General features: G+C 34.3%; 1 protein-coding gene across 1 annotated transcript; it reads right to left on the reverse strand.

The window, feature by feature from the left end:
- Positions 1-188: 188 nt before the first annotated feature.
- Positions 189-17,093, reverse strand: LOC100371551 (uncharacterized). Its single transcript, XM_002731186.3, has 6 exons — positions 16,659-17,093; positions 5,858-5,935; positions 5,111-5,161; positions 4,466-4,600; positions 4,050-4,178; positions 189-3,148 (listed from the first exon to the last, which is right to left on the reverse strand). The coding sequence occupies exons 1-6, from the start codon at positions 16,893-16,895 to the stop codon at positions 2,957-2,959; spliced, it is 822 nt and encodes a 273-aa protein (XP_002731232.2). The 5' UTR covers positions 16,896-17,093; the 3' UTR covers positions 189-2,956.
- Between the last annotated feature and the right edge of the window lie 6,371 nt (positions 17,094-23,464).

Consider the following 23,464-nt stretch of genomic DNA (forward strand, 5'->3'; position numbering starts at 1 on the left):
CGACCATTCAAACATATTCTAAGACAACATATACGAAAGCTGGTAGAATGATATTGACACTGTTGTCCACATGGTAGACTTGAAATTGTATTGGTTAATTTGCCGTTTGGAATGTTTATGTGTGAACCACATTATTGAAGGCATAATGTAAAGTGAGAGCAAAACAAGTTAAAAAGAAAAGACGATACTTTGCTTATACATTACATTTTATTACTGTAAATGACAACTAAAGTTTATGATCGAGATGCGAAGTACATGTATGATATGTATAGAGTTTAACATTAATGTTAATATCTCCGTCAGGTATACAAAGTATGGTAAGCTTTGCTGACATCAGAATCACAACACAATCCTAAGATATACCATCACCAATATTGTATAAAGGATGTGACTGTTTCACTATGAGGCAATTATTGCCATGGTATCTGAATTTCAAGTCCTGAACTATTAATGTAAAATAAATCTGAGGCGAAATAGTGAATTGTGTATTCATATACAGTGTCCTGACTTGAGCGATCTAGTCGCAAATTTTTCTTGTTACCTTTTATTTTATAGTTGAAACAGATGAATGTGAACATTAGTAATTGGTGATTTTCCATTCACTGTGAGGTCTTGCATCAAATGTCTGCACACTTTATTTTATACACCAAAATGCCTATCATTACTGCATCAAAAATGACCATCAGCAGATGTGTATAGCACACTATTATCAAAACGTGGAAATACCAAAAAAAATTGTTTTGCGTTTGTCGAATCCCACATGGTTTGACCTTTGTTTGTCCTGCTTTTACGTTCAATTTTCACTGTGAATGGAAAATGGTCTCTTGTTACAAGGATTCATCATGGTATACTGGTAATATAATAATTCCTACATGAGGAGACCACAATGCTAGAACACTGCACAGTATTAATTGCCTGCAATACAGGCGTAGGAACACAAATTCACTTTTTCTTCCTGTAAATGTAATATTGAAATTAAAACCCCATAAATACAAGTCAGGAAAATCATAAGATTCTGCAGTAGTGGACATTACACTGGAGTCTAGTACTCAAATACTCCCATAAATATTCAAATGGTATCAATTTCTAGAAGTTTTACAATTAAATGATCTACAACAGGTAAATAGATACCTCATCCCTGAAATTTAATTACAGAATGTATTTTGATGATTGTTGCCATAGTTACATTTACGAATGTTGCCAATGCGGAAAACCAATTAGTGACTTTGAGTCCCAAATTAGAGATAATTGTCAAAACGTGTGTTTTTGATTAAAATCCATAGAACACTTGTTCTCCATTAAATCAGAATTGGAGAAATAAAACAGAATACAAGTGGTTTTTGGTATATATGAGTTTTCAAATAACTTTCCATTAATGTTATTGAATTAAGTGGGCATCAATTTAAATGTACTGCTACAACAAATGTTCAGACAACACCAATGCAAGATCTTTCCCTCTACATCTTAAAATATACATATGGCATCAAAAATACTAATTAATTATAACATTTTTTCTTCTATTAGAAGAATGTACGCTTTTACGTACCTGACTAGTCGTGCAGTTTACATATCAGATGACTGATTAAGTTTAGTATAATTCAAAGAATGCTAAAATATGCTTTTCACATTCAAATGTACTAATAGAAGTAATATGGTATTTATCACATGACCACAGTGTATATTATTCACAGTAGTGACATACAGTGTAGAATATCAGATATTTCACACCAAAGTCAGCAGTCTGTGAAGGTAACAGAATCAAGCAATGGTATCATTTTTATCTCTGCAATACAAGAATTTCAAACTGAATAACAATTACTTGCATGGTGAAATTAAAAATAATGACTAAATTTAATTTAAAAAAAAATTATCGCTTTAAGTTATTTCATTAATATAATTTAACTTTATATTTCCCAAACCATCAGCAACCGTAACCGTAACTGCAAATGCAGAACCACCGACACAATTAGACGTCACCCCTAATTAGCATATGATATGTAAAATTACAATTTCTCTATTTTGAAACTGAGTAGGTCATGTGATAACAAAAGTTATCACCTTATATTCCATGTTGACAGAATACAAGTGACGAGATTGGCTAGTAATATCTCCATAAATAAAGGTAGGTGAAAAATACAACCTATGATGCCACGAGTAATTTATATTTAGAAGACGTGCACAATATTATTCATCACCAAAAACAACTAGAATTTATCTAATCGTACCTGGAAAGGTCAAGGCACACAGGTACTTCCATGGAAAGATGTATAATGACAGTGCAGAGCTTGACACTGAGGGCAGTCATATAGTTAAATTGCCATTCAGACAACTGAAAATTAACTCGCGTGCCTTTACAGACTATACTAGTACTACTATACAATACAGATTTCAGACAAGTTGAGAAGTTAACATCAAGCCCTGCATTGGGAATCATGCAGCATGTATGTATGACATGTGTACATTGCATTCATGGGACCCATGTCATACATTGACTCATCACGACGACCAACACCTTTTAAATATCAGATTACAAGAACTTGTTTTAAGTGATTCAGAGTCTCAATAGAATTGTATTCTAACAGTGAGTTAAAGTTACATTCCTACATTGCAAATATGTAAATATCACTTCCAGAATAAAATAAAAACATAAAATATGTGTTTAAAATGATGCTGTTTCAGCTTATCACATCACCTGCTAAAAGACTCCACTGACAGCCAAAATGAATTGGGAGAAAACAACGTTAGCACTGGAAGGTTTTATGAGGATTGCTTAAATGTATATTTTGTATTTAATTTCTCCATTATTCCCACAATCTCAATATTTGATGGTACCTCGGTTTGGAAATGGAAATGTAACTTTAAGGATTATAACACTGCTTTGTATTGTAAGGTAAGCCTAAATAAGAATCTTTCCGTTTCCCTTGAGTGTTGTCATTTGAATGTACGCTTGAAATTACTAAGTACACAATGTGGCTTGTATTTCTTTTAGATTGATCTTAGAATGTACAATCAAGTTGTCATCAAATTGTCCATCATATGCATTCTGTTCTGGTCCTCTGAACGCATGTTCTTTAATAAAGGTTTGTATGACATCTTTATCAGCATAAGGTAAACGTAAGATCTGTCGCCATGCAATCAATGCTATTGGCTGAAAAAGACAGACATAATAATTAGAACACTACTCTCACTGCTATGATAATGCTAAATTATTTCAACTTTGACTCTTAACCTTTCCACCATCATTGTGAACTTTGAACCTCTCGACCGTTGTTTTCAACTTTGACCCTTAACCCTTCCACCACCAGTGTCAAATTTAACCATAAACCCTTCCACATTGTTGTTAACTTTGACCCTCAACCCTTCCTCCACCAGTGTCAACCTTAACCATAAACCCTTCCACCATCGTTGTGAACTTTGATCCTTAACCCTTCCACCATTGTTGTTAACTTTGACCCTCAACCCTTCCTCCACCAGTGTCAACCTTAACCCTTCCACCATTGTTGTTAACTTTGACCCTTAACCCTTCCTCCACCAGTGTCAACCTTAACCCTTCCTCCACCAGTGTCAACATTTGTATTGATAAACATTGATTTTCCCACAATCCAATGCGCTCTTCAAATGGAAATCACAAGTATGAGATTTGACCTGGGCGCGATTTGCACTGATTACCACAGGTGACTCTTTTGATACCTTCCAATCACATGAAAATCACCTAATTAAAGCTTGAAAACGTCTCGAGTTCGTACTCGTTGTTCTGCGCAACAGTCAAAGTCGCCATCTTTGTTTATATGAGACCCATATATCTCGCACATGCGCAGCGCGACGACTACCGCGCTTTAACCATAAACCCTTCCACCATCGTTGTGAACTTTAACCATAAACCCTTTCTCCACCATTGTGAACTTTGACCCTCAACCATCATTGTGAACTTTGACCCTTAACCCTGCCACCACCAGTGTCAACCTTAACCCTTCCCCCATCATTGTCACCACTAATGCTAACTTTGACCCTTAAGTCATTCACCAATATTGCCAATAAATATGCCTTACCCTGTCCTTTGTAAGATGTTTATTAGGTGTAATGATGTATCTACCAAGGCATCCAATAACAACATCTCTTAATATGTCCACTTCATTTTTATCTGTACATGGGTGGAACATGGCCACTATGGCACCATGCTGAAATGATAAATAAAGTGACAATTTCTATTAAATGGAAACTCTCACATACTGCATTGTACATTTGCTCCGTATTGAAAACCTATTAACTCTAAACCCAGTCCACATGATCTGAAAATATAACGGTAACCAATAGTTTGGCAATTACCGGTAATGGTTCCAATTGATTTAAAAAACACACAGCTGGAAATTCATTTCAATTCTCAAAATTATCTTGAAAAAAAAAGCATTCATGAAATGGAAAGCATAAATGAGAAATTATAGTATAATTGTAAGTTAATTCTCACCTCCAGTGTATGAAGATATCGCTGAGGTGGCAAATATAAATACTCTCCATACTTTGGCCATAGAGGGCGGTGTGGTCCTACAGTTGGGATTTTGTCACTATAGTATATTTTTTGTTGCATACAGACATGTGTTGGCTGTAAAAACAAAAAGACAATGATCTACCACTAATTTCACAATTTAAATAGTTGGCCAGTTGGTGACATAGGAAACAACAATTACATAATAAGACTGGTGTGTGTTTTTTTATACAGGATTATTTCATGAATCAGGAAGTTTAAAAGTGATAACAAATAAATTTCTTCAAAGTGTTTTCCAAAAATCATGCCCATTTCAATGAATCAGGGAATTAAATCACATTGTTGATAAGCTACCATTGGCTTTCTGAATTTACATAACATGACTTGTCTTGAATGTCATCTTCATCATTATTAGGTGTGGTTAAAAAAGTATATCTCATATGGAGTAATTGTTATATCCGACCGTAATTTTAATTTAATAGTCATACACATCTTGTAAGAATTTCAAAATTAACAATTAATCTTTACTTTGTCTGAATTGGGAATAACAATCTTGTATCGGTTGTTATTTCAATTATGTTTAAGATACAAAAAGATTATACATTGACAATATTTATGATGTCTTACTGGTTCATACTTCTTTAGCTCAGGTGTCTTATCCCATTGTATGTTATCATTCTGCAAAAACATAACACAAGAATAATTAACTCATGATGAGAATACTAAATGCACCATTGGGGGGGGGGGGTGTTAGATGTTCCCACAATTGAAACATATAAACTGACACCAATAAGGCTCAGAAATAAGTTGTGTTACAGAGGTTACTGAAAAGGTGTTTGATGTAGACAGGTTTTAATTGTTTGAATAAACTGACCAACTTTGTATACTGTGTTGTGATATTTAAATAAGAAAACTGAGCAAAAGATCTAAGCATTTAAAGTAATCTCTACAGCCTTTTTAAATCTGTTTATATTTGTTAAAAATTACATACCCTTGTATGTTGCCTGTTTAAATGCAAATTTTTAAAATGCAATTTTACTGAATAAAAATATTAAGATATCAACCTCTGATGGTTGATACAAAGAACGTAACAATTTAAAATGGGAAACTTATTAGTTTTGTGTTGAGAATGGGAACAAAAATAATTTAAAATAATCTTTAATACAGAGCTGAAAACTTTCTGGCAGGACTGGTGAAATTTGAAAGTTACCCACCCTGTCAAATATTGAGAAATTTCAAACACTTCACAAAGTATTTTAGAATTCATAAAATATTTAATTACATTTTGCACTCTCTTTAATTTGATCCATATCTTATAATAATTCAAACCAATGTCACAAATAATGACAACATAAAAAAAGAGTTTATACATACGCGTTGACTTTTCCAATGGTTTGTCTGCATACAAGTGTAGTCATCCTTGGAACCATTCCAATCTTGCCATAAATCTGTCTGAAAATGAACAAAATTATTGATAAAGGTTATTGTGAGCTGTTTGACAGACTGGATCTGATGTTAAGTCATTATATCGGTATGCTATTACATATCTCCACTACTTGTTTCGATGGGATCTTCTAAATCCTGAATCAAACTTGGGGATGACACCCTAAAATGGCAGTTTGAGTGTTTGGCTAATTCTAAGTTGCAGGCTTGATGAATATATATGTATGCTGATTTTTGGTTTATAATAGTTTACATTGTTATTAAAGTAAATACTTGTGTCTGGGTTAAGCTAAAATGGCATCTTGTGTTTGGCTAGTTTCCAATTGCAAGCTTGGAGTATGAGTATACAATGTATATATATGTGAATTTTTGGTACCTAGGTTTAATAATTTACATGTTATTGTTATTACAGGAATTAATTATTATTATTTATTCATAAATGGTCTTCAATTTGATAGCTATAAAGAATTTCAAATATTTAATTGGCAGATTTGTGATACGAGTATTTACTGGGTTCCATTTTTAGTCTTACTTTTTCTCTTAGTGCGATTATAAATGCCAGGAAACAATAACAGCTTTAATTTAATAGCTGACTATTGGCTTCATTCAATCTGTCAAGAAACATTTTTGGTTATTAGTCTAGAGAGGTCATTTAATATTAAACACATGAATATAAATATATATATATACAAAAGATTAAACTTATACCGGTATATATGTAATATGTACCGGTATTAGTTTAATCCTTTGTGGATGGATTCCTATTGTGATGAATACTGTATTTTTTCTATTAGATTACCATCTTCAAGAGAATCACATGTAAATAACAGTGGCAAGAATTGGTCATTCGCACCCAAAGATAAAATAACGTTGTTCTGCACTTCTGTTTTTATTAAATATACAATGTATGTATTCCTGGTAATAAAACATCTTACATGTATGGGCAATGTTATCATAGCACATCATCAGCTAGTGATGACATTTAAATGCTGGTTGACAAAAATGTAAACTTATGACGTCACAGTACGATGCCCTATACTGCACAATTCAAATATCACTTATTTTGATCATAGACATGGCTTTCTTATTTATGTAGTCACATACACTTCTAGTTGAATATTTATTCCAATTGTGTTGCAGACATCATATATATACATTAGCGTCACAAATGGATATTTCTAAGACTCTAGTATCACATTCAAACTAGAATACTAGTTTTAGAACGAGCAGTGGAAACTCAAATTTCATTTTACTATTAACTATATTACAAACAACTAGAATATGTCAAAACATGAAAAATTTTAAAAATATCACGCTATATCTTTTTATTATTACAGTCAAAAATATTCATATAAATATTTTATCACGTCCATTTTATCATGTATTAGAAAAGCTACTATACGATGAATGTCCACATGTACGCTGGTATCGTAGAATTACATGTAATTAATTCAGTCTCATACTACATTAAATTGAGCTAATAAAATAAAACATAAGATAATAATATAAGGATATTTGCCAATTATAAGTTTGTAAACACATATGGGAGCAATCAGCACTGATAAATAGCTTAGTTTGTACAATGTCTTATACTTGGTAAATGCCAACCATGAGGCTATGTACGTGACGTAGATAAGCTGACATTATTCACACTAGACCAATGTCTTATACTTGGTAAATGCTAACCATGAGGCTATGTACGTGACGTAGATAAGCTGACATTATTCACACTAGACCAATGTCTTATACTTGGTAAATGCCAACCATGAGGCTATGTACGTGACGTAGATAAGCTGACATTATTCACACTAGACCAATGTCTTATACTTGGTAAATGCTAACCATGAGGCTATGTACGTGACGTAGATAAGCTGACATTATTCACACTAGACCAATGTCTTATACTTGGTAAATGCTAACCATGAGGCTATGTACGTGACGTAGATAAGCTGACATTATTCACACTAGACCCTATTTTAGGCTGCATTGGCAGGTGCTACAAAACTGTCATCAGGCATATACAAATAAAATATTAATCAACATGTTTTTGTGAAACAAAGATCTAAATTTCTTTAGAATATGGCAGTTGTTGCATTGGTTTCCATGGTGACATTCTTCTGACATATATAGAAATTGTTTTCAGTGACACAGCCTTAGATTGATACACTGTGCTATAGAATGTCGTTGACTTGGAATTATAAATATTATGGGGTTATAAAATTAATCCTGGATTCTACAAGACATATTAATAGATATAGCTTGCATTTTGACTGGTTATACCATATGGAGATTTCACTGCATGGAAGTAGAGACAAAACAACCGGAAATACCTTACATGATTACTGACTATTACAGGAAAGTGACATTGAATAGTTAAAAGTACTAAATCCCTGTTAAAATAGATTAATTGACAGCTGACAAAAGTACTTATAACTGAATACCATATTGTACAAAGTATATTTAATTTTGTACAATTTAACTTCTCTCACTAATGTCTATGGTTTGTTCATTTGTGAGTGTGTTTGTGGGGAGGGGGGTGTCTTATATGAAAACTAACAACTCCAGACAAAAAGAAATGAATGCATAGCAAAATATTCAATTTACTGAAAATACATGTTTGTACACGTATTTTTCAAGTAAATCCATTCCTAGGGTTAATCCATTACTAATTAAAACTTTTATCTAAAAAATTTTATATGAAAATATAAAGTGTTACATTAGTGTAAATTTATCGTAGTGGGAAATAATTTCCCTAAACTATGAGAAATGTTCATAAAGAAAGACTGTTATGGAAACGACTGTGAGTTCTGGCCTCAGGGACCCCTAGAATCAACTGCTACAGTGACTGTGAGTTCTGGCCTCAGGGACCCCTAGAATCAACTGCTACAGTGACTGTGAGTTTTGGCCTCAGGGACCCCTAGAATCAACTGCTACAGTGACTGTGAGTTCTGGCCTCAGGGACCCCTAGAATCAACTGCTACAGTGACTGTGAGTTCTGGCCTCGGGGACCCCTAGAATCAACTGCTACAGTGACTGTGAGTTCTGGCCTCGGGGACCCCTAGAATCAACTGCTACAGTGACTGTGAGTTCTGGCCTCAGGGACCCCTAGAATCAACTGCTACAGTGACTGTGAGTTCTGGCCTCAGGGACCCCTAGAATCAACTGCTACAGTGACTGTGAGTTCTGGCCTCAGGGACCCCTAGAATCAACTGCTACAGTGACTGTGAGTTCTGGCCTCAGGGACCCCTAGAATCAATTGCTACAGTGACTGTGAGTTCTGGCCTCAGGGACCCCTAGAATCAACTGCTACAGTGACTGTGAGTTCTGGCCTCAGGGACCCCTAGAATCAACTGCTACAGTGACTGTGAGTTCTGGCCTCAGGGACCCCTAGAATCAACTGCTACAGTGACTGTGAGTTCTGGCCTCAGGGACCCCTAGAATCAACTGCTACAGTGACTGTGAGTTTTGGCCTCAGGGACCCCTAGAATCAACTGCTACAGTGACTGTGAGTTCTGGCCTCAGGGACCCCTAGAATCAACTGCTACAGTGACTGTGAGTTCTGGCCTCGGGGACCCCTAGAATCAACTGCTACAGTGACTGTGAGTTTTGGCCTCAGGGACCCCTAGAATCAACTGCTACAGTGACTGCGGGTTTTGGTCTCAAGAACCCTTGAATTATATATTGATAGCACCAACTACATCAAGGTTTGCATTGAGGCAAGAAATGTTCCATGCTAGAAGTTTGCTTGGATGCAATGGCAAAGATATACCAGTACATTTTAAAGGGAATGGTCTAAAAAGGTTAGGCACAAGAAAACACATAATAATACAATAATGCTTTAAGGGATTTAAGAGATTTCAAATAAACTACAACTAAATCCGCTGAAAATATAGCACAACAATACATTAATTTATTTTCACCTTTACTTTTCTTATTTTGTAGGCTTTCTGTATGTAATTTAATAAACTGAGTAGACATTGTTTGTTAGTTGTGTTTAAAATGTGTATAAATTTATCTTTGTTTTAATTTTTGAAATTTGGATTGGAGAATAGACTTTATAAATCTTGTCTATTTTCTGTATAGAGATCACACTCAGTGATGAAATGGATTTCATCCTCAATGACGTTACATTTGTCACATTTCCTGTCCTGAATTTTTGTTTTTGGTTTTGTGTGTCTACCCACTTCTATGTACAGTTGATGGCAGCTAATTCTAAATTTGCTCATTGTTAGAACCGCTTGCCTATCAGTTAACTGTTGTAAATAATATTCTCGTTTAGTGTCTTTTTTGAATAAACTGTACGGTAAGTCCTCAGTTTAGATTCTGTCCTTTGTATGTCTATATTCCATTTGTTTGATTTTGTTGAAGTTTAGTTTTGTAATATCCATATGGATTTGATGTTCATTCACTATTTTGTTGAGTCTTGTTAGCCAGTAATCATTTGACTTGATGACATCATAAGATGCTGAAAACTCACTCATAACTAAATTTACAGAAATTATTGGTTGTTTGCAGAGAATAATTTGGGTACAGCAATATGCCATCCTAATATGGTCAGACAATCATGTAGACATAAACACTGCCACAATTACATAAGCTGCCACAATGGAAGTTAAAATATACATGAAAGACCGGAAACAGCAATATGGCTCCTTCTTCTATGTATGGCTACAATACAGAGTAGACAATTATTTCTAATTGAGAAGACATTTTCATTATTGATGACACAATCATTGTCATATCCTTGACCTGTCTAGAAATGACTCAGAATTGTTGTCTTCATCTAACATGCAATCAACAATGTACATAAAATATTATTGCATTTTTACAACAAAAGATAACGAGACGTACTCAACATAGCCATATGGTACCATCTATCTACACAAACATAAAAAAAACATAAATTCATCGGCGCTTTTCATTGATGCTTTCTGAAATAATAAATATAATGCATTGGTATATATGAATCGCTTTTACATAATCATGACAGATGCGGAACAACCACCTGTTGAAGTGTTGGCGTCACATGTACTGTATCAAAAATAATTGAGATTAACTGAATCTAAATGAAGTACTGTAAAATACTTTATTTTAGCTGGAATTAATTTTTCAATGAAAAGACTTTGTGGGTGTTTTGTATATGATTTATTTTCACTGACTTTTGACAAGTTGAATGTAAAATACCGGTATAGGTAAAAAGGTGTATTCGTTGGATTTGGATTATTTTTGCTGAATCATAAGAAAATAGAGAAAGTTAATTCCAAGTGAAAATAAAGTATTTTACAGTAATAGGTGCTCCATTTAATTAATTTTATTGACATTGTTCTGATCCTATCAGGTAAAAATATTACAGCAATAATTTCATTTATCACATGACCATCTACATATCATTCAAAGCTGTGAAATATCACTAAATAATACAGTGTAGTAAATATCACAATATTCACGTTGTTAAACATCTGCATATCATTCAAAACTGTGAAATATTGCTAAATAATACGGTATAGTAAATATCACAATATTCACGTTGTTAAATGTCATCATTTTATGAATGTGCTAACAGTGTGCGACAGTACCATTTCTATTGCAGCGATACAAGAATTTCAGATTGGATAACAATTACTTGAATGGTGCAATGAAACTAACTTATAATATCGACTGAAACTTTATTTCACATAGATATTGATAGAAGGGTCATTTTTTTGCCAATTACTATCAGTAGTCTAACTACAGATGAGCATCCACCAATGCCTTATTAGCATAAATTAGCATACTGTCCTATGATTAATACATGATATACTCTTTTGTATGGTCGATGGATAGTTGTGACGTCATATAAACAAGTGATATCATGAGATACCTCATAATGTAATTTGTCATGCAAATTAGCTGATTAATATGCACAAATTAGAATCAATTGGTAGATGTCAACAGCATCTCCTCATCTGGGAAGATAAGAAGGTCATATAAAATTGTCAAAGATATTCTGAAATGGATATCCAATGTTGACATTCAATAACCTGGATGTCAAATTAATTGAATTCTTCGCTACATCACAACCTCCATCAGGGATGAGAAGCAATAATCTGTAAACAACTCTCAAATAATCAGAACATGATAATACCCAACCAATTCTGATCACCATGACAACATGACATCAATCATCTTTGTCAGTGAATAGATTCTCTAGACATCTGTTTTTGTCACAATTACAATTGATATATCACAAAGAGTTTACGCAACATATTGACCTATACTTCCATCTTGTGAATAATTCTGAGATTGTGTAATCATTTTAATGCGGCACATGGTTAGAATAATGTGAACAAACAAGGTACATCTCTCATGGGAACTATATCGACTGATATTGTGTCTCTTTAACTAGACAAGGATTATGATATTGGGACATATATTTTTTTTTTTTTTAAATTATAATTTTATGATTGAATGTAGTGTAGTGTGGGGAATGGTTTATACCCAGTTTGCATGTACACATTCTGTTGCAATGTACAGTGTCTGTATGTCTTTCTGTGTTGTCATACTCAAATTTTCATTATAATTGGCAAGTAAATGGTACTACAACAGTTTCAGAAAGTGGCACAGTGACTATTTTTATTTGGGTCAGGTAGTCCCGGGACTGACATACTGGGAGTACACTAGACAGTGTAATGCTAGATATCTCGATCAGTAGATGTTCATCTGCGGGAAATCACACTATGTTCCCACTTGTAGTTACTGGCTGATGACCTGGTTGTACAAATGATGGCTTCACATTATTTATTTTATAAGTTTATTTAACATGTAGATTCTCAATGAGCAAGGTTGTAATAGTTATGATATGTTTTTTTAATCGCTCAATGAACCATATTTACATGAATTACACATGTCTTAAAAACTCTTTTATAATAAAGTCATTAAATTCTAATGCAGGTATTTAAAAAAGTGATTGATATTAAATTGTCAAAAAACATATGTTTTGTTTTTTATATCCCCAAATCTAGACAGCTATGGCTGATGTTAAGCTTAAACAACAAAGACTTTCAGTAAAAATGAAATGCTTGAAAATATTGAAATAACTCAGAGCTTTGGGACTTTGCGAAATTTGAAAGCCTGAAAAAAAACACTTGCAATATGAACCTCAGCGGTATCTATTTTAAACAATTTTCAATTCTGTCATTTTGCAGAAACAAGTTTGTTTACCCTTATTTTATTTACTCTTTTCACTTTTTGCTCAGCAAAATATCAAAAATTTGTATCATTTTCACATTTTTTCCTAGTTTTCATCAAAATTAGTTAATTAGTTTTCTTGAAAAAACTCTGAATTTGACAATAGCAGCTATATTTGTAGTATATGCACGATATGCAGGTATTGTCTGAGAGAATATCAATACACCAATATTGTGAATTTATATAGTATATCAAATAACCAATCCACCACATATTATTATTTCATTATGTAATCAAATATAATGGAAAAATCAGTCAAATTGAGAGGATAAAACAAGCATACTATGAACAACGAAAATCACAGCAACATACATGGTTATCATCAGCTATGATCTTATGCATATTTAAATAATTTCAATAGTATCTTTTACATCATATTTGTTCTGTAAGTAGCACACATGCTTATGTAAATAACAGAGGTGTGTCTATGCTAAAACTTTATTTCAGATTATATTTGAGATGACCCACCAACATTTGCCATGGAAAACAATCGTGTTCTAAAACAGACAAAATATGCTTTTTTCACGAAGTTTTGTAAATCAATTTTTTCTGAACTGAGTATGATGACCTCATACTTTTATTTCATTTTCTTCATTCTTGTTGAGTACTCTCATCTTGGATTACCCATGGACATGGTTTCCAAATATTTTTTTAATTATTTAAACAACATTTAATAACTCATTATGGCAAATAAAAACTGTTCAACCAATCACAGCATTATTGTGATCTTGATCTGGTGCAGTTGAATATAATTTCAATAATATTTAGCATTGTCCAATCAGCAATCAGCCTCATACATAGAGGGCGCCCTGATAGCAAATCACAATCTCTCATTCACATTTAAATCTGCATTTATAAATATTTACAACAAAATTAGGTAATAACTACATGGGTAATTCAAAATGAGAGAAGAATTCTAGTTTTGCGAATGATATAGGGAAGATAAGATGCTTTCACATTACAAATATTCAAAAAATATATACTGTCAATACAACATGATCAACATCTTAAAGGACGGTGGTCGTCACGCAGCATGTGTTCCAATTTCATGTAAACAAACAAGTATTTCACACACTTTGTGTACATCACTATGAGGCCCATATCGAACAGGCTGTCGCAGAACCATTGCCCTTTAAAAAGAATAATCACTACAATCTATATTTATATATAGTAAACTATATTTAGTTATAAAAAATATGTATCTCCAGACACAACCATTAAATCAGGGCACAAAATCACCTGTATGTTTGAAATTAAAACAGTAGTAAAACTCATCATTTAATTCCTGTCATGAACAATTCAATCCAGCCATACTGAATGATAAAACTGTAACATCATTATTATATGCAGATGATTTAGTTCTTATGTCTCAAACAGCACCCGGTTTGCAAAATTTAATAAATATTTTGGAGATAAATAAATTTATCTAAAACAAAAATCTTAATTTTTAGGAATAAATCATTAAAAACATCTGAATACTTCTATTACAAAAATACGATTATTAGCTGTGTGACAAGTTATACTTATCTTGGGATAATAATCTCATCATCTAGAAATTTTATCGAAGCGAAGAAAAAATTATCAGAGAAAGCATGCAAAGCTATGTTTATACTGGAAGGGAACACTGACATCAAACTCTTTCTGAAATTATTTCATTCAAACATTAAACCCATTTTACTCTATGGTGCAGATATCTGGGGATCAGATATTTTGGATTTTTGAAAATGGGAGAAATGTACAATTGAAAAAACACACTTGAAATTTTGTAAGAGAACACTATGTTTAAATAGATATACAAGCAACGCAGCATGTAGGAGCGAAATAGGCGAACTACCACAATTAATAGAAATTTTAAAAATGCTATCGGTAATAAAATACTGGTTAAGATTAAAAGATATGCCAGAGGATACCTTACAAAACAAGCATACTATGAACAACGAAAATCACAGCAACATACATGGTTATCATCAGTAAATAAAATATTAAAAGCTAATTACCGGTATTACCAGAGGTACAATACTTGGGGTTTGCAACGCGCATAGTACTGTATGGTGACATCATGTCAAGATCACATTCAAGTCTCATCTCGTAGATAGCGAGACTGATGCGACGACCTTCTGACATGACATAGGCAGTTTGTAATAATCAATAAAACATGTATTACCACATTCATAGTGAAACAAATTAATACATCGAAAATATACAGAAAATAAAGTTATCGTAATCCGTCATATCGTGAGCAGATATTTTGGTCCACCTGGACATTCCAGTATCCAAGTTACCTCGGGCATGCGCATTCGCATTTTTCTGAGTTGGAATGCTTATGCGAGAGCGAGATTGAAACGGGATCTTGGTATCATGTCACCGTAGTTGCAAACCCCAAGTAATGTACCTCTGTTATTACACATCATTAATAAATTTTACAAACAGGTATTCCAAAAAGAAACATTCATAAGATTATAAATAACATTGAAGCAAATATAAAACAAAAATATGTAAACCAGTGGAAGTCACAAATCTCAAAAGATAATAGTAAACTTAGAACATTTGCAAAAATTTAAATACTCTTTTGAGCCGTATTTGACACTACAAAACATTAATCATAGAAATGCATTACTAAAATTGAGAACAAGCACACACAAGCTTGAAATTGAAAAGGACAGGTACACACGACCTAAAACACCAGTAAATGATAAAAGTGCAAACAGTGAAAGATGAATGTCATTGAGGATGAATTGATTTGTCCAAAATATGGAAACTTGCGCCAACAACTTTTGTCTGAATTTAATTTTCTACCACATGATTCACACAATACATTCATTCGATTGCTCAGTGCAGAAGAATGTGAAATTATAAAAAAAGTTTCACAGTTTATTTACAAAGCCTTTCAAGAAAGAATAGATAGTTGATAGTTTTGAATTTTATTATTATTAGTCTTAGTTTTATTATTATTAAACTTATTAGTGTTAGTAAAAAAAATTTAACACATTACATTTTACTTTTAACAAATATTTTCTCTTTCTTTATTATTTCAATATTATTATTATACTTTGTTATACTTTTATTGCTACTGTATTTCTAAAGATGCAATAAATATTATTATTATTATATAAATTGCCCTATGATTTGACAATGATCTGAAAACAGGATAGATTTGTTATTACTAATGACAATCATTTTATTTTTCCCCACCTGTTAATGCACCGGTATATCACAGCACACATTAACATTTTGTTATCAAACAATGTATTCTACATGTTTTGCACATGTTGTATGGGACTCACATGGAACAGGACATGGCATGACAACCACCACCCTTTAAGTGAAAAAAACATTTTAAGTTTTATATGGCCTATTTTCGGAAAATAAAGTTTTAAAATGTAATTGTAATTGTAAATACGATTGAATGAATACTACATCAATTCAGTCAATGAATATTAAATTTTTTATAGCATATTACAATAAATAAATAGATGTTGTTGTTGTTGTTGTTGTTATTACTTACATGTCCATCATCACATCTTCCGTGTCTAAACGATGGGATCCCCATCGGAACACCTCCGTGCTTGTCCATAGCGTTACCATGGTTTCCTGTCTCTTCTTTGCTATTATCATCATCAGCATCCATCAGAGACGTCAATTCTTCTTCAAGATCTCGAATATTGATATATGAAGTTACTGAAGATAGCGATGAGGCGAGAATAAGCAGCAACGCTGCGGCGATTGTCGGAGAGAGCCTCATTGTAACCACGTTCTCCGGCACTGCCTCGACTTATCAACTCCGCTCGCTGTCCTCAGCGAAAGTGACTGTTTTCGTTGCGCGTGACAGACTCGGTCAAATCTCCAATTCTGAATACTGCGAAAAATACAATGCGATTGTCGTGACGGATTTAACCATATGGTTCAGTCAATTCACTAATGCGATGCAGACATAATGTGTAGCGACGATATCTGTTGAGCAGTGTGCCAAACGTCGTCTTCGTCGCGGCTTTATCTTCACAGTCTTGTGTCGCACGAGGGCGCAATTCAGAGATGTGTTGAAAAGATCCTTGATTTGCTTACTAGTAACATATCTTTTCGAAAAACAGATAAGAATGGCAAAAATACGACAATGTTTGCGAAAATGGAGAGTTTTCGTGATCATTCAGTTCTATTTATTTATTTTTATTTTTATTTTCAGGCATTCTTTTCAATTCGAAAAAACATTATAACTTGTAAGTAAGTCTCGTGAGACCATGTGTAAGACCCACGTTCGTATTTCAGAATCTTCAGGAAATGTTTCGTTTTTTAAATATAATGAACAGACTAGTGTTACATTGGCGTAGTTGGTCCGGTTTGTCTCGTCCCTACGTTTGATCATAATGTACCGTTCTTGGTACACGTGCACGTGACAGTTAGTTATTAGGAAATCATAGAAAATTTGTGTACAACAGCGATTACTATTGAGTGACAATAGTAAACATAATATATGTAATTGGTAGTTGTATAAACAGTGGTTTATTCCTAAGGTCAAGTTTTTGGCATAATTATACACGCCCTTCTTTATAAATAATGCTATTTCTATTGTAATTTCTCTATGGACCTTTGTAAATAAAGTATAAATAAAAAACAAAATAAAATAAACATTAGGGATTGAGCATTTGCGTCATTTTGGGATGGCTGTAAGATTTGTTAAGAAATAAATTGAGTGCAAGGTGTTGCAGGGAAAAAATACTTGCACATTGAAAAACAATTAAAAATGTACAGATATGACAAAGCAAAACAAAATGTTAAACTGGTCATAATACTCTTCCAGGCCCACCCTGATTTCAAATGGTTAACCCCTTACTGAGTAGAAACGTCGTAATGTAAAGGAATGTAGCCAACACGAGTATCATACAAATGAGAATAATACCTAGGCATTACACACAGCCTTCGACAAATATTTTTATTAATATTCAAAATTGACATTTTGTTTAATTATTTTTTTAACTGAACCGTAGATTTTGATGTTATCTGAGCTTCCTGGCAATGGTTCTCATGAATATACTATTCAAAAATAATAAGGCCATGAATTTATAAGGTGAGGGAATGCAAGTGTGTGTAAACTGTTATGGGAAGAAGAACTCGCGAGATTTGTAAAAATTGCGAGATGATTACAAAATCGAATGATAAACACACATGGAAAAATATATTTTATTGACACGCACGCAGAATATATTTATTTATTTATTGATATCAGGCACGTAGTTTTTTTAGGTGGGTCGGACGAACCCCCTAAAACGTGGTCGTTAATACATTTCTGACATCTAGTTGCATGGTAAATAAGGAGGATGGGTCGACATTATAAAAATATGTTATATTAATATTTATTTTACTAAATTTGGATGTTGCGTCATTATGGTTTGAATTCAATATTATTCCACGATAATATATTTTATATTAGTTTTTAGACATGTTTATATTACAATTAAATTTTATACAGTCTTAAATTTATATTTAAATAAACCAAAAAAAATATTTTTTTCACTCATATATCTAATAATTCAGTGATTTAATATTGGTGATAGACAATACTGATAAACAATTGATTAAATATGTGATGTCATTATTTGAAGCTTGGTAGCGTGCAGAGCACTTCCTGTACAGTTATTCATTTCAGTTTAGTTAATGAAATATTCCAAAATTTAGCATAAACTAAGGGATACTCATAGAAATTTAAAGCCAAAAATGAAGTTAAATTAAAAAAAAGACAAGGCAAAGACTGGAATTTTGCAAAGCTTGCAAATGTAAAATCTGGATTAGATCATGGAGGTTGGACTAAGCCCTGGTTTGCTACATTGAGTATAAGCATAAACACATGTTTATATTATTCCGGTGTAGTGGCTTAACAAAATGATGTGGACACACTGGACAAAAGCGCCAAATTTGTAGGGGTACTTCCTTAGGTGATAAGTTTTGAATCTGGAAGGGGTGCCAAAATATCGGTAAATTCTGTAAGCAGATAGAGGGCGGTTTTCAAAATGGCCACAAAAAATACTTGAAAATGGCTCATTATGGGGTAACATAGTCCCTTAAAAGGCATAATGGACAATATTTTGAAGGTTTCCTAATCATATAAGTATATTAAAACCATGACCATGTTAATGACATCCAAAGACATATTTCCAGTGAGTGCTGTAATTCAAAATGGCCGCCAAAATACCATAAAATGGCTTTTAGCTGTGAAAACAACATTATTTTAGTAATTGATGGGTGTTATAAGGTGGTAGTATACTTCTGATGGAACAAACATTTCAATGGCCTAATAATGATCAATATTATGTACTTCTAAAGAAGTTTTATTCACAAAATGTCGCTCAAGTGCGTTACGCAATTTGTGTAACACATACATATCTTAAAATATTACTTTCAAAATGTTAACTTTCCATTTTGTAGTATGACTTAAGTTCAAAGGTGATTTAATGTTCTTTCTAGTCATGTTCAAAGCACTAGATACAAATTGTACAATAGTCAATAGTCAAATCTCATCTGGAACCTAAGAATATCATGTTGGAGAGTATTATGTAATCGGTTACTTTATCTCGCAGTTACAATTACAAAGTTCTGTGCACTTCCAGTTTGTCTTTTAGCATCCACACCTGCCACTACAACCACGTTGGCTTTTGCAACTGCACTTCACAAGTTCACTACAGGCTTTGGAGGAAATGGGAAGGGTGATCAAAATAGGAATCCAAGATGGATTGTTTTGTGTCCATCCCCATCCATCTTGTGAAGGAACGTGTTGCTCGTGCAATTCGCTGGTTGTCCAAATACCAGCCTGGTATGCAGCACGTTTTGTGTGTTGCAACAGAGCGTCCTGTGTAGGTGGAATGCCATCCTCTTGTGGCAGAATAACTCTCTTTTTTACTCATTGACTGACTCAAGGTTACTGTACTTGTCATATAGCACAACCACATAGCGCTCCAAAAGCTGGAAATGGGGGAGATTGTAGATGTACAGATGCAAAGGGATAGAGTGCCATGTAGGTTGAAGCTTGAGTCACATCGGAGAAGGAATTCCAGGCGTCCCATGCTAATGTCTTTCCTTTTCGGAAGAAGACTGATGTAGTGTCACAGCGATGAAACTGTTGAATACAGGAAGTGCTAGAGACCTGTCTTTACCAAGAGCTGTGCAGATGGCGTTAACATGGAAGTATCTAAAATGTTTTCTACTACCGAAAGCATGCCATATGTCTACAGCTGAATTTAGGCTATGTAGATGTTGCAATTTGCCAATAAGAATCACCAGTACATCAATATCCACAGTGCGTACTTGGCATGTAGTGGAACCAATTTGTAATGCATCTAAGAGATGAATAAGTAGCCTTGTGTCTGCTTCTTCATGATCACACTCTGGCATTTGGTGGCTAATACCTATGCCCACCACTGACCTGCCAGATGTAATGAAGATCTCTTTTCCTCTTGGACATTCTGTCATTGAAACTTTGTTTTTAGAGTCCCGCAAATAGTCTTTCCAGTTTCCTGGTATCTTATACCGACCTTCCACTTTCCGACGAATCCCCATACCACGCTTTTCTCGAGTTGACTCTTTAATGCTGCATGCTGCTATCAACATAGGTATTCCATACCACATCCACTCTGTCAGCATTCTCTAAATGACGCAAAATGTGGGGTACAAATACATTATCAGCGTATTCGTCAAAGGTGGCAACATTACCCATGGAAAGAAGATGTACCACAGACTGCAGCACCATCCAGTACTTTAACATCAAAGTTAGTGGGCAGGTCTTTCTAATTCTTCAGTTCCAACTTCTTGAGAAGGTCAGCCTTGTTGGAAAACCGCATTTTGCTCCTGATAGATAATGAGGTAGGGTAAGAGTGATTATCATGCTGGAAGAATATACTCATATCACCTTCTCTATGCTGCATTACGATGTAAAGTCTTGAGAAAAGAGCTACTTTGTTCTTTAGCATTTTTTCCGTTTGCTTTGGTGACTTCTTGCGGGAAGGGCACTTGAAGAGAGGGAGAGAGTTTTTCCTAATTGGGTCATGAATCAATTGCGTTCGGTCTACGATGACACTCTTGCGGTAATTATTGTATTGCTCCTTGCCTAATGCTTCAATACAGTGAACTGTCTCAACTACTGTTGTATCCATAACATTGCGAGTGTCCATGACAAGCTGTTCCGGGGCATTATCTAAGAATGGATTACTCATGTCACTAATAGTGTGGACCAAAGCCTCTGTAGCAGTACCATGAAAATAATCTTTGGCTGTAGTACTTGAGGGGTTGTGGCCAATGTTGTTCAAGGCACCAACAGTGAAAAGACTGTGACGCAACTGAGAAGGGACACAACACCCTGTTCCTCAAACTGATTGCAGACAGCTGTCGCCAGTTTGGATTCAAGCTGGAGAACCATATCATAACTCACACATAGGCCCAATTTATACAGTTGGTGATCAAATTCTTTGATCTGGCGAGTGTGTGAATATTATTCCCTATATACAAAGGAAGTGGTGGCTCATAGCTTGTGGAATGGCGTGATGGTCTTTGTTTGCAGCTGAAAAAGATCAGCTGTGCTATAGAAAGACATGCCTGTGAATCTACTACTTGTTGATCCTTTAAATTGGCTCCACTAAACATCATGGACACAAAAAACTTTAGGTTTACAGGTGTTGATTCTTGCTGGCACTCTAAGGGAAATGAACCATCGAAGTGAAATCCCTTGAAATTCAAGATGTTATTGCGAACGATTCTGGCGGCTTTCACAAGAATAAGTGCATCACCGTCATAATCACAATCAGCCCCCTTTAGTAACTGCTGCATTCCTTGCTGAAAAACAAGAATGGTATTCTTCCCATCTGTTTGTTCTTGAGCCGTGGGGAATTGTTCAAGTACTTGTTGTTTGAAACGGACCCTATTGATCTCCTTCTGGATGCCAATATCTCGCAGCCGATTTTCATACAATTGCCGCAGCTCTGAAAACTTGAAGAAGAAGGTGCCATCTTCTACATTGTTCTCAATGTATGCTATAAGTTCAGCAAATGCTCTTGCTTGCAATTTTTTTTCTTCATTGGTTTTTATCGTGGACTCTTGGCTTTGCCTCTGTAGTGACAGTAAATCTGTCAAACAAGATAAGTGGTATTTAGCATCAAGTGCAATTAAGTCTACACTTCCTATTCTAGTTAGTGAGGATGTGTCTTGTAAAGCTGCAGCCATTGATCTGACATTTGCATCTGCTTTTAAAGTTGCAAACTCATGAAGAAGTCCTACATTTTTTTGGCAGAAGATACATGATACACTATTCTCTCTCTTTCGTGTGGCCCTCTTTAACTTTCCTGCTGAATATTTTAAATGGCAGGATTTATACCTATAAGAAGCTCGATTTCTGAATAACTCATGTACTGTAAGTTCCTTTCCAAACGCCAAGGGGACTAGAAGTCTGTGAAGCTCTCTAAAAGCACCTACATTATCCAGGAATGATTTATATGGTTCTAAGCTGTTGTTTGAGCCTTTTGCATTTACTGTACATTTAAGACTTTCACCACTGTCTGTTACACATTTGTTCCAGTCCATGATGACCGCAGAATTCCTGTAAACAAAATAAAAACATTATTATCAGTTTTGAAAGTGCATGACCTCCCCATGATTCCTTCAATTACACACAACAGCACAAACAAATATACATCTTAATTTTTAAAATATTTTATTTAAAATTTATTACCTGTTTTAAGGTTTACTCAAGTTTTGATTGACATTTTCTGTCTAGCGCAGCATAACTCAGAATTCATTATTTATTTATTTTAGCAGCCATTTTGAAAAGCGCCCTCTGTCGTTTTTTTCTTGCAAGCCACAGATATGTTAATAACCCTAGAAAACCATCTTTACTGATGAATACTTCCTTGATAAGAACTCAGAAGTTTTAGCCACTATTAAGCGATTTTCCAAGATTTTGGCGGCCATTTTGAATAACGCCCTCTATCTGGCCGCCGAATCATTAGATATTTTGGCACCCCTTCCAGATTTGATGCTAAGGGCCTAAGGAAGCCTCACGGAAACATTGATTTACCCCAGACCATTCGTCCCGGTGTTATCGCTATCGCCACACGAGACTCCAGCTTGTCTCCTATACAATTTGACTGCGCACATCCAGAAAGTAGATGTAGCTGTGATTGGTGGAATACTAATGAGTTGAGTGTCAATCAAACGCCCACGCTATCTTTAGTAAACAAAGTCACGTGACACGCGCCATTTTAGTTTTGATTAGTTCATCGGATCGGAGTGTCGGTGCTCGCCATCCATAAATCAAATCAAAATGATTTCTAATTG

Source organism: Saccoglossus kowalevskii, chromosome 16, assembly GCF_978046115.1.
Source record: "Saccoglossus kowalevskii chromosome 16, keSacKowa6.1, whole genome shotgun sequence".
In the NCBI taxonomy this organism is placed as follows: domain Eukaryota; kingdom Metazoa; phylum Hemichordata; class Enteropneusta; family Harrimaniidae; genus Saccoglossus; species Saccoglossus kowalevskii.

Bases quoted from the DNA above. Each gene is read 5' to 3' on its own strand.
- LOC100371551 (XM_002731186.3), bottom strand. From the start codon at position 16,895: ATGAGGCTCTCTCCGACAATCGCCGCAGCGTTGCTGCTTATTCTCGCC. The intron at 5,936-16,658 runs GTAAGTAATAAC...GTTCATTTTCAG, and splicing joins GAAGATGTGATGATGGACAT to ACAGATTTATGGCAAGATTG. The intron at 5,162-5,857 runs GTATGTATAAAC...ATGTTTTTGCAG, and splicing joins ACCATTGGAAAAGTCAACGC to AATGATAACATACAATGGGA.